The sequence below is a fragment of the Fusarium subglutinans genome (genome assembly GCF_013396075.1).
Source record: "Fusarium subglutinans strain NRRL 66333 chromosome Unknown NRRL66333_c0000079, whole genome shotgun sequence".
Lineage (NCBI taxonomy): Eukaryota > Fungi > Ascomycota > Sordariomycetes > Hypocreales > Nectriaceae > Fusarium > Fusarium subglutinans.
In genome coordinates this window covers 69,384-83,703 of record NW_023502142.1, presented here as the reverse complement: position 1 = coordinate 83,703, position 14,320 = coordinate 69,384, and the positions used below count along the sequence as shown (strand labels likewise).

At 47.9% G+C, this 14,320-nt stretch overlaps 6 protein-coding genes across 6 annotated transcripts; 4 read left to right on the top strand and 2 right to left on the bottom strand.

The window, feature by feature from the left end:
• Positions 1–1,459: 1,459 nt before the first annotated feature.
• On the top strand, positions 1,460–3,643 carry FSUBG_6893 (TPR domain protein; the record flags this gene model as incomplete). Its single annotated transcript, XM_036685139.1, has 1 exon — positions 1,460–3,643. One exon carries the CDS (start codon positions 1,460–1,462, stop codon positions 3,641–3,643), a length of 2,184 nt encoding a protein of 727 aa, XP_036537621.1.
• A 3,971-nt stretch (positions 3,644–7,614) lies between these two features.
• On the top strand, positions 7,615–8,975 carry FSUBG_6892 (acyl dehydrogenase n-terminal; the record flags this gene model as incomplete). The annotated part of the gene is made up of 2 exons (XM_036685138.1): positions 7,615–8,823; positions 8,889–8,975. The coding sequence occupies 2 exons, from the start codon at positions 7,615–7,617 to the stop codon at positions 8,973–8,975; spliced, it is 1,296 nt and encodes a 431-aa protein (XP_036537620.1).
• Positions 8,976–9,339: 364 nt separating this feature from the next.
• FSUBG_6891 (alpha beta superfamily hydrolase) lies at positions 9,340–10,312 on the bottom strand (the record flags this gene model as incomplete). The annotated part of the gene is made up of 2 exons (XM_036685137.1): positions 9,340–10,128; positions 10,202–10,312. The coding sequence occupies 2 exons, from the start codon at positions 10,310–10,312 to the stop codon at positions 9,340–9,342; spliced, it is 900 nt and encodes a 299-aa protein (XP_036537619.1).
• An 823-nt stretch (positions 10,313–11,135) lies between these two features.
• On the top strand, positions 11,136–11,684 carry FSUBG_6890 (uncharacterized protein; the record flags this gene model as incomplete). Its single annotated transcript, XM_036685136.1, has 1 exon — positions 11,136–11,684. The coding sequence occupies one exon, from the start codon at positions 11,136–11,138 to the stop codon at positions 11,682–11,684; it is 549 nt and encodes a 182-aa protein (XP_036537618.1).
• A 192-nt stretch (positions 11,685–11,876) lies between these two features.
• FSUBG_6889 (Arylesterase) lies at positions 11,877–12,876 on the bottom strand (the record flags this gene model as incomplete). The annotated part of the gene is made up of 3 exons (XM_036685134.1): positions 11,877–11,944; positions 11,999–12,425; positions 12,478–12,876. 3 exons carry the CDS (start codon positions 12,874–12,876, stop codon positions 11,877–11,879), a joined length of 894 nt encoding a protein of 297 aa, XP_036537617.1.
• Positions 12,877–13,258: 382 nt separating this feature from the next.
• Positions 13,259–14,104, top strand: FSUBG_6888 (Zn-dependent hydrolase; the record flags this gene model as incomplete). Its single annotated transcript, XM_036685133.1, has 1 exon — positions 13,259–14,104. The coding sequence occupies one exon, from the start codon at positions 13,259–13,261 to the stop codon at positions 14,102–14,104; it is 846 nt and encodes a 281-aa protein (XP_036537616.1).
• Positions 14,105–14,320: the final 216 nt, after the last annotated feature.

Sequence of the window (14,320 nt, the reverse complement as noted above, 5' to 3'; positions counted from 1 at the left end):
GCCCAGTCCAAAATAAATATTGCCATCATTGTAAGTGTGAACCTAGTGTCTTTGAAGCCCTTCCAGTCGAGAACAAGCCGCGAGGTCGGATTAGCCGGGAGCCGTGTCTTGAGTAGGGGCAGGCTGGCTAAGAAACACAGGAGGGTAATGAGCGCAAAGCATCGCATTGTCCAGGGAAATCCGATGCGGCGTGAGAGATGCGAAAAGGCAAGGGGATAGCATAAGCCTCCAATGCCACCAGCAGTTGTTGCGAGGCCAGTCGCCAGTCCACGATTTTGCATAAACCACTGTCCAAGGGTGGCGATACTGGTAGTCCATATGATTGAAGAGGAGAGACCTCCAAGACACCCAAAGGCAAGCATAAACTGGTAATATTCTTCTCATCGAATGAGATTAGCAAAGGACTCGGCTTGTCTTATTCGCATTGGGACTTTCTTACTTGTACAGAAGCTCGTACATATAAGCGAGACGACCAAACCACATGCCCCAGTAGGGAACAAGTATTTGAGGCCATACCTATCAAATATTGGACCTTCAGAAATGTAAGATACGGTTCTGTGTCACTCGGATGCTTTAGGCGATGAGCGTACCTGCCTGAATGCCCCCAAAGAAGAAAAGAAAAGCGAAAGTGCTGAATATCCACGCGATTTGGGGCTCTGAATATTTCTCGAGCTGATTGACGAGCAGCCACGCTTGGAAGATACCAGTCGAGTTGAGGAGCCCCGAAGCGGGAAACAGAGCCAGCCATGCCCCCAAAACGACGCTATACGCCTTAAAACCCCGGTCGGGGTAGGACTCAAAGACAACTGGATTTACCGTGGAAGAAGACATTCTGTGGAAGATGTGATCGGAGTTTTACAATATTGTGGGAGATTGTAATGGGCTTAGGCACATGGGCTTGTCAAGGGAAAGGCGTAGTGCGGGTCGGTTGCAGATCAAGGATGAGACAAAGAAATGTGGATAAGGCTATGACCTGTCGCCATTTCCCCAGTATAGAGTATTTGCAAATATAGAAAATAATCGCTTCGATTCAGGGATAGAATACATCTATAAAGCAATGCCTACTGAAGCTCGTATTTATTATGTATAGCCACTTTCCCGTTCTTACCCAAGAGCGAACTAATCAGGCGGGCCAAGATAAGCCTAGTGTGAATGTATAGTCGCTACTGGATTCTATGAGTTGATAAAGGAGCTGCCCGATTTTCAGCCGCCTCAGCCATGCGGGGTTGTCTTTAACATATTTCCCACTTATTATTTATTATAGTATAAAACAGCTATTGCCGAGATGAAGAAAAACGCTAGATAGTAAGTCTTCAGGCCATTTATGATATCTATCCAAGCTGTCTGGGTTATTAATATAGATAAAGGAGTCGCAAGCACGAGTATTGGCAGACCTTGACGAAGCTCTAGTAAGGCTTCCTCGGAAAACGGCATGAATCAACCCGCCATCCTAAAAAACATGACGATTGATCAAGACGAAGTCTTGTTTCATACCAGAGATGTTGCAGCCCTGGAGGAAAATATGTTAGCTGCTCCAAGTGCTGTTGACGGCACCCCTCCCGATCGCCCAGACTACATAGGAAGGCTCGGCAACCTTAGCACTCAGATGGCCGAGAGGTTTGCACAAACTCAGAATATGCAGCATCTTAGAAGATCTCTTGTCTTGACACAGAAGACTATAGCAATTATGTCACAAAATTACACGGACTTTGCAGACCAGTCACACAGCCTTGGCTCTCAGTCCAGTAAGAGATTTCTACATATCGGAGAACTGTCGGACATCGACGAAGCTGTTGCCCTAATGACACGGTCTGTTTACTTGACTCCTGGGGACTCCCAGATTCTTCCAGGGAGGTTGCATGACCTCGCGCTCGCGTTAGGTGACAAATATTCGTTTACCGGACAAGTGACAGATGTTCAAGCGGCTGTTGCCACGGCAAGGCGAGCAGTTGAAGCCACCCAACAAGACGATGAAGGGCTTCCTGGAAGGCTTCACAATCTCAGCATCCAGCTTGGTTTTCGATATAAGCGAATTGGAGACATGAAGGACCTAGTCGATTCTCTCGATGCGATTAGGCAGTCTATTAGACTCACAGCACAGGGCGACAGGCTCCTTGGTCAAAGATACCACAGCTTGGCCTTATCGCTGAGAGTCAAATATGATTCAGGCACAGATCTAGGTGCTCTTGAGGAGTCGGTTCACACAGCTCGAGAAGCTATCAAAGCTACGCCGCATAATCTCCCAGGCGCAGAAAAGGGCGACAGGTTAGCCAGTCTTGCTTCTCAGCTAGGAGCGCGTTATCTACGCAAAGGGGCAATTGAAGATCTAGAGGAAGCTATCAATATAGCTCGAGAGTCGATAAAGGTCACCCCTGAAGGTAATCCCACACTGACTGCAAAGTACATCACCCTCAGCGTCCACCTGAGGAACAGATACACTCGAATTGGATCCATGAAGGACCTGGAAGAGGCTATCAGTGCCACCCGCAAGGCTATCGCAGTCACTCCAGTGGAGCATAAACAGAGGTGCGATCTGTTGGTTAATCTAAGCATTCGGCTGGGCTTGAAATACGCACGCACCAAGGAAACAGCCGACTTCGATGAATCTATCAGCGTGGCCCAGCAGGCCATTGAAGGCATGGCGGACGACCATCCTAGTAGAGCTATAGCACTGGAGGTTCTCGGTATACGACTACGGAATAGGTATCTACGATCAAGAAACCTCGACGACCTATCTGAGTCTATCAGGATGAATAAAGAAGCCGTAGAAGCCACGAAAGAACCCTCTCGTCGAGCAGGGCTGTTCTTCAATCTCGCTGTTAAGCTTCGATCTAAATATTTGCATACGAAAGCCATGGAGGATCTGGAGCAAGCGACCTGCGCATGCCGTACTGCAATCGATGGAACACCAAACGACGATCCCAACATAGCCAGACGATTGCATGTTCTTGGGAATCAACTCCGCACGCAATATTCACGCACGAAGGTGGTTTCAGATCTCGAAGAGGCCGTCCAGTGCTTCAGAACTGCTTTGCATCATAATGCGGCCCCCATCAGTATCCGAATAAAAGCTGGTAGGACGCTGTTGTCGTTTATGGATGTTTCTCAAGGAGGGGGGCAAGAGGCATATCTAGTCGCTGAGGCAACTATTCAGTTGGCTCCTTTGCTGAGTCCTCCCTCGCTTGAAAACAAGGACAAACAGCACCTTTTGGCAGAAATAGCAGGACTTGCCTCGGATGCGGCAGCCATTGCCTTGCTGGCTGGCAAGGGCACACTCTCGGCAATTCGTCTTCTAGAGACAGGACGTGGGGTACTGGCGAGTTCTCTACAAGATTTGCGAGTTGACATCTCTGAGTTGGAAAAGAAGCACCCTGACTTGGCTCACTCTTTTGTGACTCTTCGTTATCAACTTGATGCACCTTTATCAGCAGGAGAGGCTGACGCGGAAGCGATAGAAACCTCCACCAAGAGTGACCAGCGACACAAGGCTGTTACCAGGATGCCAATACTCCTTGGAGAGATACGCAGTTGTGCCGGGTTCGAGGACTTCTTCTTCCGCCGTCAGAGGCTGAGCTACGAGCTGCGGCGGCGCGGGGTCCTATCGTCATCCTCAACGTCAGTCGACATCGATGTGATGCCTTGATAGTGGAGAAAGCAGGCCTACGGGTAGTCCAACTTCCGCAGCTTTCTCTAAAGAAGATACTTGCTCAAGCTCCGCATGTTCGATCTGTCGAAACGCTAGAATGGCTTTGGGATGTCGCTGCTTCACCAGTTCTGGACGTTTTGGGCTACTACAAGATTCCTGCTACTGATTCATGGCCACATATTTGGTGGATACCAACTGGACTGCTTGCCGGCTTTCCCATTCACACAGCTGGAAGGCATTGCGAGTGCAATTCCAGTGCGGTCCTTGATAGAGTGGTGTCTTCGTACGCGTCATCCATCAAGGCTGTTATAAATAGTCGTCGGAAACCAGATCCTCCGATGCAAATGAGAGGGCCTCGCGAAGTTGTGCTTGTTTCAATGCAGGATACGCCAGGACAGCCGACCCTCCGGCATGCAAATAGTGAAATACTCGCAGTGCAGGGAATCTGTGACAAAATGGGGCTGCCGTGGACTAAACCCAATGCTCGGAGAAGGGATGTCTTATTAGCTATCGAAAGCTCCATGATACTCCATTTTGCGGGACACGGCAATACGGATGAGAAGAGCCCACTCTTGAGCCACCTGTTACTTGAAGACTGGATAGAAGACCCTCTCACCGTGGCAGGTTTACTTGATACGAACTTGAGTTCTAAGTCGCCATTCCTCGCATATCTCTCAGCTTGCGGAACTGGTCAAGTTCGAGATAAGAAGTCACTGGATGAAAGTATTCACCTGACTCGGGCGTTTCAGCTAGCAGGATTCCGTCACGTTATCGGTACCTTATGGGAAGTGAACGATAAACTATGCGTTACTATGGCACAGCTTTTCTACGGCAATCTGCGTAAGACAGGTATAAATGATGATGCCATAAGCCATGGGCTTCACTTTGCAATGAGGCAGCTTCGAGATAGCTGGGTACAAGGGTTGGGCTACGGTGAGAATGTGCCTAGAGAGGCAGATGTTGTGAGAGACGTGGTGGCTTGTGATGACATAGAGTTGCAGTATCCGCTTTGGGTTCCCTATATTCACTTTGGTGTGTAGAGATCTTAGAATCTAATAAATAGATACGCCCTTACCTCTATTATATTAACTTCTATTAGGTACTCATACCGAGTTCTTTTGTAACAGCTCTAAATCAAGGATGTCTTCAAGGCAGCCATACCAGGCTGAATCATGCTCAGATTGGTCGATAGCTCCAGAGAAGTAGTCAGGATACGTGTGAGATTGGAAGTGTTGAGTTGAGCCCGCGCCGTCCGGCAAGCTGCCAAAGACTTCGTCCGCTGTTATAGAGACGTCACCATCTGGGGCTGGCTTATCAGGGCCAGGCTCCACGTGAGGTCCAGTGATAAGGAGAGGGTCTCCAGTTGGAATGCTGGGTTGGCGATAGATTGCTGAGCTACCATCATTTTCAGTCCTGTATTCAGCTGGTATTTGTCGGGGTTCTTGATGCATAAGAGATCTTCGGCTAAGTAATCGCCGCACAAGATTTGAAAACGACTTTACCACCCACATAACAACTGGCCGAGTTTTAGCTAGCTCTGTTAACGCCAATATGCATTGTCGTGACTTGTTTTCTGCTAATTGCCGCTGTATTGTGTTCTTTTGACCGATGGCTAGTGTATGGATTGAGAGGGCACTAAAGAGCGAAGGGACACTAGATGATAATTTCTCAGTAAATTATTCGATTCCTTTTTGACCAGGTCAAACTTGCAGGTGAAGCTGTGCAAATTCTATCGTCTCAACAGCGAGAAGGTCTTCAGCGGTGCGTGTGATGGCGTCAGCTGCCTTTCGAGCCTGGAGATCTCGTTCTTCCTCTGGGAACATTTAGGGACCCCGTGGCTCTAGGTCGGAACAAGAGAATGAGAGCATTTCGGGACAAATGTTAGTTACAGCGATACAGTTCGTGTAGAGAGGAAGCACTAACTGGTAGGAAACATCTAGAATGAGGGAGTAAGGCGGCTTCTTATACCCCAGCTGCTGCTAATAAGGTTATTGATTGAGTTATCATAAAAGCATATTATTCTGTTTTTTATCAAGAGACTTATCTTTGTTGAGGCTATGCCCATTTTCGCGTCGCTGATGCTAGCTTCTTGAAGGAAGAAAGTCAAAGCCTTCGCCTCTTCGCTTCAATGAGACTAAGAGCTGTGGCTCGCTATCGATGACCGCGTCGACGTTGCCTGTCTTGAGAGAAGTGAACCGCTCTTTGGGGCTCAAGATTGACACGATCGAAAATAACTTGAAATCTATTCCAAAATAAGAATGATCGTCGAAACTCCCATTACGCGGTTGCACAAGGTTGGCAGCACCTGAGAGCTTTTGCTTGATGGCCAGCTGTACCTTATTCTTGGCGACGAACCACAGAACTCCTCTCTGAGCTCTGACTGCAACATGAATACAGATGTGTTGTTTGCAGTTGCGGCTTGTGGCTGAGAGCTTAAATCAGCAGACAGAACTTAGCAGCATGAATACTGACACGCCTGAAGAGGAAGCATCCCAATCTCACGGCAGACCAACTCTTAAGCAGAGCCAGGCGCCCAACCCCTCCAAGAGATGCGGGGGCAGTCAGGTCGCGACTTGGAGCGTTGGGGTAGGCGCGGCAAGAATGAAGTCCTTCGACGGTGATCATTTGTGGCAAGTGTCGTCCGTGGAGGTCAAGAGACGACAGCTTGTCAAAAGGCAAAGGCAGCATCGATCGTAGGGATAGGAGCGATGCCTGGGGACTAATTAAACGCGAGTATAACACGAGTCCACGAACGCACGTCACAGAATTGGTCAGTGCTGAGCGCTCCGCTTTGGCGGCGCGAATCCTGGAAGAGCCCTCTCTGTATTTGCAGCAGAAGCAGTTCCATCAATTGCCCTCCTCCACAGGTGACAATTCTCCCATTAGTCGCTTTGCGACAGTCAGTACGAGCGACTTGAATATGCAGCGCATCAATTGATCAACGTTTACTACCAAGGGCTCTCGCCAGTTCATTGTTTAGAAGGTTGGCTAGGGAGAAGCCCTAGCTATCAATGGTGAGGATGCTTACGGGGTACGGACCACCTTATCTTATCGTAAGTACGACACAAGATGTGGAGCCGAGTCGCGCTTTTATGTAGTTTTTAGATATAGGGTATGGTATACTGTATAAGATATAAAGCATTACCTCATATTCTTATGTGGTACTTTAAATTTTAAAATACATATATAAATGCTTGGTAAGTATACTTAATATAATAAACTATAGTGTATGGTTTATAATATTATGCTTCTTGGTTATGAAGTTTCTGTGGATCGATGACGCCGATAATCTGGATTGAGAAAGATATCGAACAATTTGGAGAACGGGCAGAAGAGGGGGGATTGGATGAGGGTAGTCTAGACGCCGATAAGTGAACATAAATCTCATTATGGCTTTCATGCTTAGATACTCAATCTCCATCTCCAACAGTGTAGTTTACGTAGGTAATACTGACAAAGAGTGGTACCTACAGTACGTGAATTGTGCCATACATTTCATCTTCAGGCTCAGCCGAGGCTCAAGATAGATGATCTACCATACTAAGCTCCTTAGAGTATGTTAGACAACAACCCCGCAATTGATTAGAACCGTTGTGGACTAGCTTTGCTCGGCATTCTCGGTGGGTACTGACTAACACATGATCCTCTGCTCGCCGTAATGGGTTGAGCCATGCTTGGATTGTTATTCTGCTACGTCTTACTGACTCTTCCGAGGCTGTCAGCGGTGCAAATTGGTCCCGATCTTCTTCACCTCGGATGTGAAATCCTTGTTTGCCCAGAAAGCTCTCTACCAATCTCTATGCACGTTCGAGGTAGGGGTATATATGAGCGAAAGTAGGTTCGACGAGATCGACAAAGGCTACTTTCTGCAGATCGATAATTTCTTCACAAGTGTTACCGCCATACGCTTACTGAAATTAAGGAATTACTATCCAGACTACAAAGCGCTGGCGACCTGAATCTTCAGAATGCCACCAGATCCCAAGTTATATTTACCACCAAATGTGCCATGGAGCGAACCTGCATGGTATCGGACTGGCAACTCGGTCTACCTCAACGCATCGCACTGGAAATTGAGGGATAATATTCGCAAATATGTCGATGAACATATTCTTCCATATGCCTTGGAATGGGAAGAGAAAGGCGACGTTCCACGATCAGCGGCACTGAGCTACTGCAAATCTGGAATTCCTTTTGAGGACGTACCAGAAGAGTTCCGACCTAAAAATGTCCCCGATCTAGCAGGAATCCCCCAAGGTGAATTGGACGCCTTTCATTTTCTCATTTCAACCGACGAAATGTCTCGTGTTGAAGGCGGAGTTTCTATTGCCCTCGGCGGCGCGTCTACGATCGGCCTACCACCGGTACTTTATTATGGAACTCAGGAACAAAAGTCTCGTTGGTTTCCAGGACTATTTTCGGGAAGTGTCAATTTCTGCCTAGGTATCACGGAGCCCGGTGGTGGTTCAGACGTGGCCAACATCCAAACCACAGCTGAAAAGTCTCCAGACGGCAAGTTCTACGTTGTGAACGGCGCCAAGAAGTGGATTACGGGTGCTCAATGGGCAACCCATATGACTACTGCTGTACGAACTGGCGGTCCAGGTGCCAAAGGTATTACCGTTCTCGAGATCCCGCTCGATAGCCCCGGCGTGTCTGTGACAAAGATCTTCAATAGTGGACAGAACGCCGGAGGGTCTAGTTTTGTGGATCTCGAAAATGTCAAAGTGCCGGTTGAGAATCGGATCGGTCCAGACAACGAGGGTTTTGGAATCATCATGAAGAACTTCAACAGGGAACGATATGCGCTTGCAGTTGGGTGTAATCGAAAGAGCCGTACCTGTCTTGCCATGTCGTTCTCATATGCGATGGAGCGTAAGACCTTTGGGAAGAAGTTGATTGAGAATCAAGTCATACGGCGCAAACTCGCTGAAGTTGCACACCGCGTCGAGGCTCACTGGGCTTGGCTTGAGCAGATCGCTTTCCAGGTGAATTCATCTAGTGAGGGATGGCAGGAACCAAGCATTGCAAGTCAGATAGCCCTGGCCAAGATCCAGGGCGGGCAGATGGTGGAATTGGCATGCAGAGAAGCACAGCAAATCTTTGGGGGCGCCGGCTATCAGAAGGGCGGCCGAGGAGCGACAGTAGAGCAAATCAGCCGTGACCTTCGGATGCTAGTAAGTGCCTTTGCTTCTTCATCTCGAGAATGGATAATGAGTGCGGAGCAGCTAACATCTCACAGGTAGTTGGTGGCGGCAGCGAGGAGATTCTTACAGATCTTGCCCTCAGACAGGAGATAGGGGCTTTCAGCAGGCAGGCAAAAATGTAGCCAGGATGAGGTGGATCGCGACGTGCTAAGAGGATTATCTCTCTTTGGTACTGTCGGAACGCCAGAGGATATGGTAGAGGCCTACCTGTCACTGGTGAAGAATTCTTATGTGACAGGCATGACGCTTCAGGTCTAAGGGGGCCTGTTTTTGAAACACGGTAATCCTCCAAGTTAGCATGAGGGCAGCCAAATGGAACATTCACTGACTGAAACATTTAATCAAGTTGTGAGCCAGATCTGCGATTTGCAGTTGAGGCTTGTCGCAGATAGCTTATTCAACCACGTTTATCTTGATGGCTTCCTTCCTGGTATAAGCGCAGATTTACTAAAGGTAATTCTAAGTCTATCAGGAGCTAAATTTCTATCACTTAACATAACGGTTAAGAAAGTCTATTTGCACCTTAATGTTTTCCTCAAAATAGTCTCCCGTATAAAGATCAAAATGTCCGCAGCCGTCCAGGTATAGTAGTTGTTTAGGTTCCCGCGCCTTGTTGAACGCATCCATTTGTGATGCCGTTCGTACCAAGACATCGTTACCGGGAACAACAAACAAAAGTGGTGTAGGGGAGACTCTATGAATCATAGACTGAGCCTCAAAGCTGAGCATGTGCAGTTGTGTCTGCGAAGTGATGTAGTTCTCCCAGCGACTTCCACATGTCTTTTGAAGAGTCAGTATGTCGTATGCATCCTTGGTTGGGAACATGGCGTTTGTCGTAGTTGGATCCGAAGACTCTCGATCAACGGCAATCAGCGGCACGGTTGGTGGGTCTAATCCAGAGGTAATCTGACGCCGGTCTTCTAGCAAAGTTGGGATACGATCTTTGAACGCGAGTGACCTGACCTCGCCTGAAACAGCAGGGCACTGGACTATAGCAGCTTTGATCCTCTTATCGATTGCCGCAGCGTAGATAACATTTCCACCTGAGAAGCTGCTGCCCCAGTACACAATCTTGTCCTGGTCGACGCAAGGAATAGTTGATGCAAAGTTGAATGCGTCGTAATAGTCTGCTTGCTGTAACGGAGGATTGGACTCCTGCCGAGGCAGACCATCGCTATCTCCCCAATTACGGTTGTCATATAACAGTACTATATACCCTGCATCGTGGAAAGCTGACGCAAAATTCGGAAGCAGGAAGTGGCGGGTTCCACCAAGCTGGATGAATAAATATTACTTGTTAGATATTATAACCAAAGAGACAGTAAAAGAGCGGAGGCTGTATACTAACACCGTGGGTCATAATGATGCATGGCGAGGTCTCTGCCTGGGGGTACAGCCAGCCACGCAGTGTGATGCCATCGCATGCTCGAAACTCAATGTCTTGACGTGGGAGGCCCATCCTTGAGTTTAGGCGCGGCAGGTATGTCAAGAGTGTATGAAGAAGGAATTGAAACGACGTGCCAGTTTATTACGTAGATGTAAATTATTGGCTGACTTTTCCATAGGTAAATTTCTCTGAGCTATATTTCTATCTTGGGGGTCCTGATAAAGTTAAAGAACATAGCTTTAGAAGATTAATACTATGTAGAGCTTCTTGAATGGAGGCCCGGGATGGGACTTGTCAAGCAGGCCGTGTCGGGCTCATGTGCCACGACAGCTTTGTGAATTTATCAGCCCTTACTACCGGCACTTGCTACGGAGCATTTAATTTACTGTAGAGGAGTGGGGGTGCCGCGGCTCGTATGTAGATCTCTTCGGATAGCCCACTCTGCTCCCCACACCAAGACCAGCAGCCAGCATGTCGATCAGTTAGAATGACAGACTATGCCAGGCTCCCTGATGAAGGACCGCACATCTAAGCTCAATCGGGGTTGCTTAGTCCTAAGTTTCTAGACAAGGACGTCAATGCTACCGCAAACCAGGTTTAGTCATCCGGGGATTGTTGATAATTCTCCCGACTATGATGTGATGGTGCATTTACGGCACTTGAATTAGCCTTGATCGCCCGGATAAGACGGATGATCATGGACCTCGGCACTTCCGTGAGTCTCATGACCATCCCAAGATATAAACAATCATGAGTTCATTTATTTGGTGTTGATTTGGTTCCTGGCCGGGAACGCAAAACGACTAAAGTATCTCCATTTGTTCAAGATCCATTTACTACTTCCATACCTTTACTTCTCTGGCCCTTTCTTCACGTATCCTTCTAGTCATACACAATGCCTCGTATCGTTAGTCACGTCTCCGGCGCACAATGGGAGAAGGACGGCCCGCAGTCACCGACGCAGAAGTTCTTCAAGGAATATGTCAATGCCGTTGATTCAAGGGGCTACGACAGCGGCTCTGGTCTTAAGTTCTACTCCAAGGATGTGATCTTCCACAACCAGAATAACGCCGTCTATCACGGAGGAGACGAAATGTGGGCGTGGATGAAGAAGCTCTTCAACGTGTTTGAGCGCATCGAGCACGACTGGATCCATTTTGTGGAGATTGAGCGTGATGATGGGACTAGCCAGATATACACCCAGAATGTTCGGAACCTTTGGCTGCGGGGAAACAAAGAAAGCACGCCAACTGTTAGTATTCCTATCACAATGATTGCTATTATCGGAAAGAGTGGAAGCGACGAGACTCAGGAGGGGCTGCATTTTAAGGAGGTCTGGCTCTACTGGGACACGGCCCTTCTTTCGCCTCATCTACCCAAGGATGCTGTTGTTTTTAAGACAGAGAATGTCTTGCACGATGATAAGGACTTGCCTCAGGTATAGAGATTCTATGGTAGTTTTATCACCTAACACCACGCCGTTGTTCGCTTGAAAGCTTTCAGTGCCCATTTGGCCATGGAGTTTACTCTACGACACAAGATTACTTTTGCATGCTTCGTGTATTTCACTCCGTCTAGTTTCCTCATAACGTACTATAGAAATTACTAAGAGTACCTCCACTAAATATCAGTTGCATCACGCAAGACCTTCTGTAAATTCTACTATGTCTTCCAAGAGGCGATCAGAATGCGCAAGGACGAGAACTAAGGAGTTTAGGTCAGCTTTGCATTACTGAGCGCCGAGATTTGGAAACTTACCATGTCCTCCTCCTTCATATAAAGTCAGTTTGGCTCCAGGGACAGACTCCTGAACACGTTCTGCGCTCACTTCAGCAGGCACTGCCTTATCGCCGCCGCCATGGATAAGAAGGAAAGGCTTTTGGAAAATTTGCCCAAATCTTTTGAGATGCTCAGATAGGTCTTCGCTAGAGTAAATCTGTAGGCAGCGTTCAATGGCAAAGGGATCAGCTTCGAAAAAGATGTTTTCGAAGAACGCAACCTGTTTCTCTGTGACTGCACCAGAATTTGAGTCTCCAAAGGGCCCCTTGAAGCCGTTGGCAATGAAGTTGGGCCTATCTTGTCTCAGAGCCGTGACGGTAGCATCCCATGCGCTCTGTGGCATAGCTTTCGGATTTTGGGGCGAGGCTGTAGGATATGGTAGACACGTGCTTATCCATACCATACCCTGAGACATTGTTAGCGCTTGACTTCGTCAGATAGCCCGTGATTTAACTGACCTGACAGTTTTCCTGTACATATGAGCTATTGAGGTATGCCATAAGCGCTTCACCCGTGCTCATGCTGGTGGCAACAAACACAAAAGGCCCGGGCTGGATTCTCTCCAACAGGCCCGACAAGTCTTGTCCAAGCTCCTTGTAGCTAATGGGAACTGTAGGGTCTTGTCCAGACCAGTCACTCTTGCCAAAACCCCGCCGATCGGGGGCAATGACACGATATCCATGAGTCTCACAAAGTGACAGTAGGATCGAGTCGTACATGCGAGATGAGAGAGGCCATTGGTGAAGAAGAACCAGAGTTAGGCTCTTCGTGGATTGGATTACTGGGGCTCTGCCTTCTGGAGCATAATGGCGATAAAACAGTTCGGCACCATCAACCGAGCTAGAGTGTCGAGGCATTTTGTGTGTGTACTAGTCGAACAAAGACTGATATTACAAAAGGAACATATACCACTTGAACTCTGAAAATAAGGAAAAATTTATACTATAGACTTATAATATTATGTTAGTGCTAGGATATCCAAACGGTCTCATTATTATCCCGCTACACTTAGTTGAACTTTAAAGTTGTGGGCCACCGAGGTTCGTGCCATACCGCTTATCCACTTCTTCTGGAAGGAGTTTTCGGAGATCGGACCTGATTACTATATAACAAATATGTCGTGGTAAAACCTATTAATCAGCGGTGGACAGGAATATTAAACATTTTCTTATAAATATTTCTCGTCAAGGAGCTGCTACTCCAGTCTCACGAGTCCCAGCCAAACCATCCCCTCTCAAAATGGTTTTACAGTACAGTGTATTTTTCAGCAAACGCGACTCGGCCACTCGCTCAGGGCCCGCCGGCCACGACCACCTTAGATGGGTTCCTACTTCCTCCACCCTGATATATGGCGATCAAGATGCTGTATTAGTTGACGCCCAGTTGACCTCGCAAGCTTCCAACGAGCTCCTGGATTGGGTTGTCGAAAGCGGCAAGAACATCACCCATATCTATGTTACGCACGCCCACGGCGACCATTTCTTTGGCGGCGCACCCATTCTAGAGCGGTTTCCTAATGCCGTCATGGTCGCAACACCTGAAGTTGTGGCCAGGATGAAGCTAGAGACTGCGCCTGCGCGACTCGCTGGGCTTTGGGAAAAGCTGTTTCCGGGCCAGATCCCGCCGACCTTACGGGTTGCCGAGCCTCTTGAGCAAGACTACATTGAACTAGAAGGGGAGAGGCTGGAGGTTGTCAGGACAGGCCACACGGATACCGATGATACGACAACTCTCTGGGTCCCTTCTATCAAACTTGCTGTGACTGGCGATGCGGTCTACGCAAATACTCATCCGTATATGGGAGAGTCTGGAACGGCTGCCAAGCGAAAGGATTGGATCGAAGCTCTGGACACCATCGCTGCACTTGAGCCCAGTCATGTCGTGGGTGGACATGGCGACCCAAGTCATGGATTTGGGCCTGAAGCGATTAAGGATACTAAAACATATTTGGAAGTGTTTGAGAAAATAACTGCTGAGACCGAGACACCCGAAGAGCTTTATGCTCGCATGATGGAAGTCTACCCCGACCGTCTCAATCCGGGGTCGATATGGGCTGGCGCTATTTTAGTCCATCAGTTAAAATAAGTCATGACAATGCTGGTATATGGTCACAATCTATAGCTTAATAATATTTAGGGAGCCTCACGGGAAGTTGACCACGCATCCTTTTTTACTAGAGCAAAGATTTGTGTTAACAATAGGATAAATTAGCAGCATAACATGTCTTGACCAAGAAGTGTGCTGATAAGAGGGGAATGAGATTATGGAATAGTATGAAATGAGCTAGCATTCCTATCGACT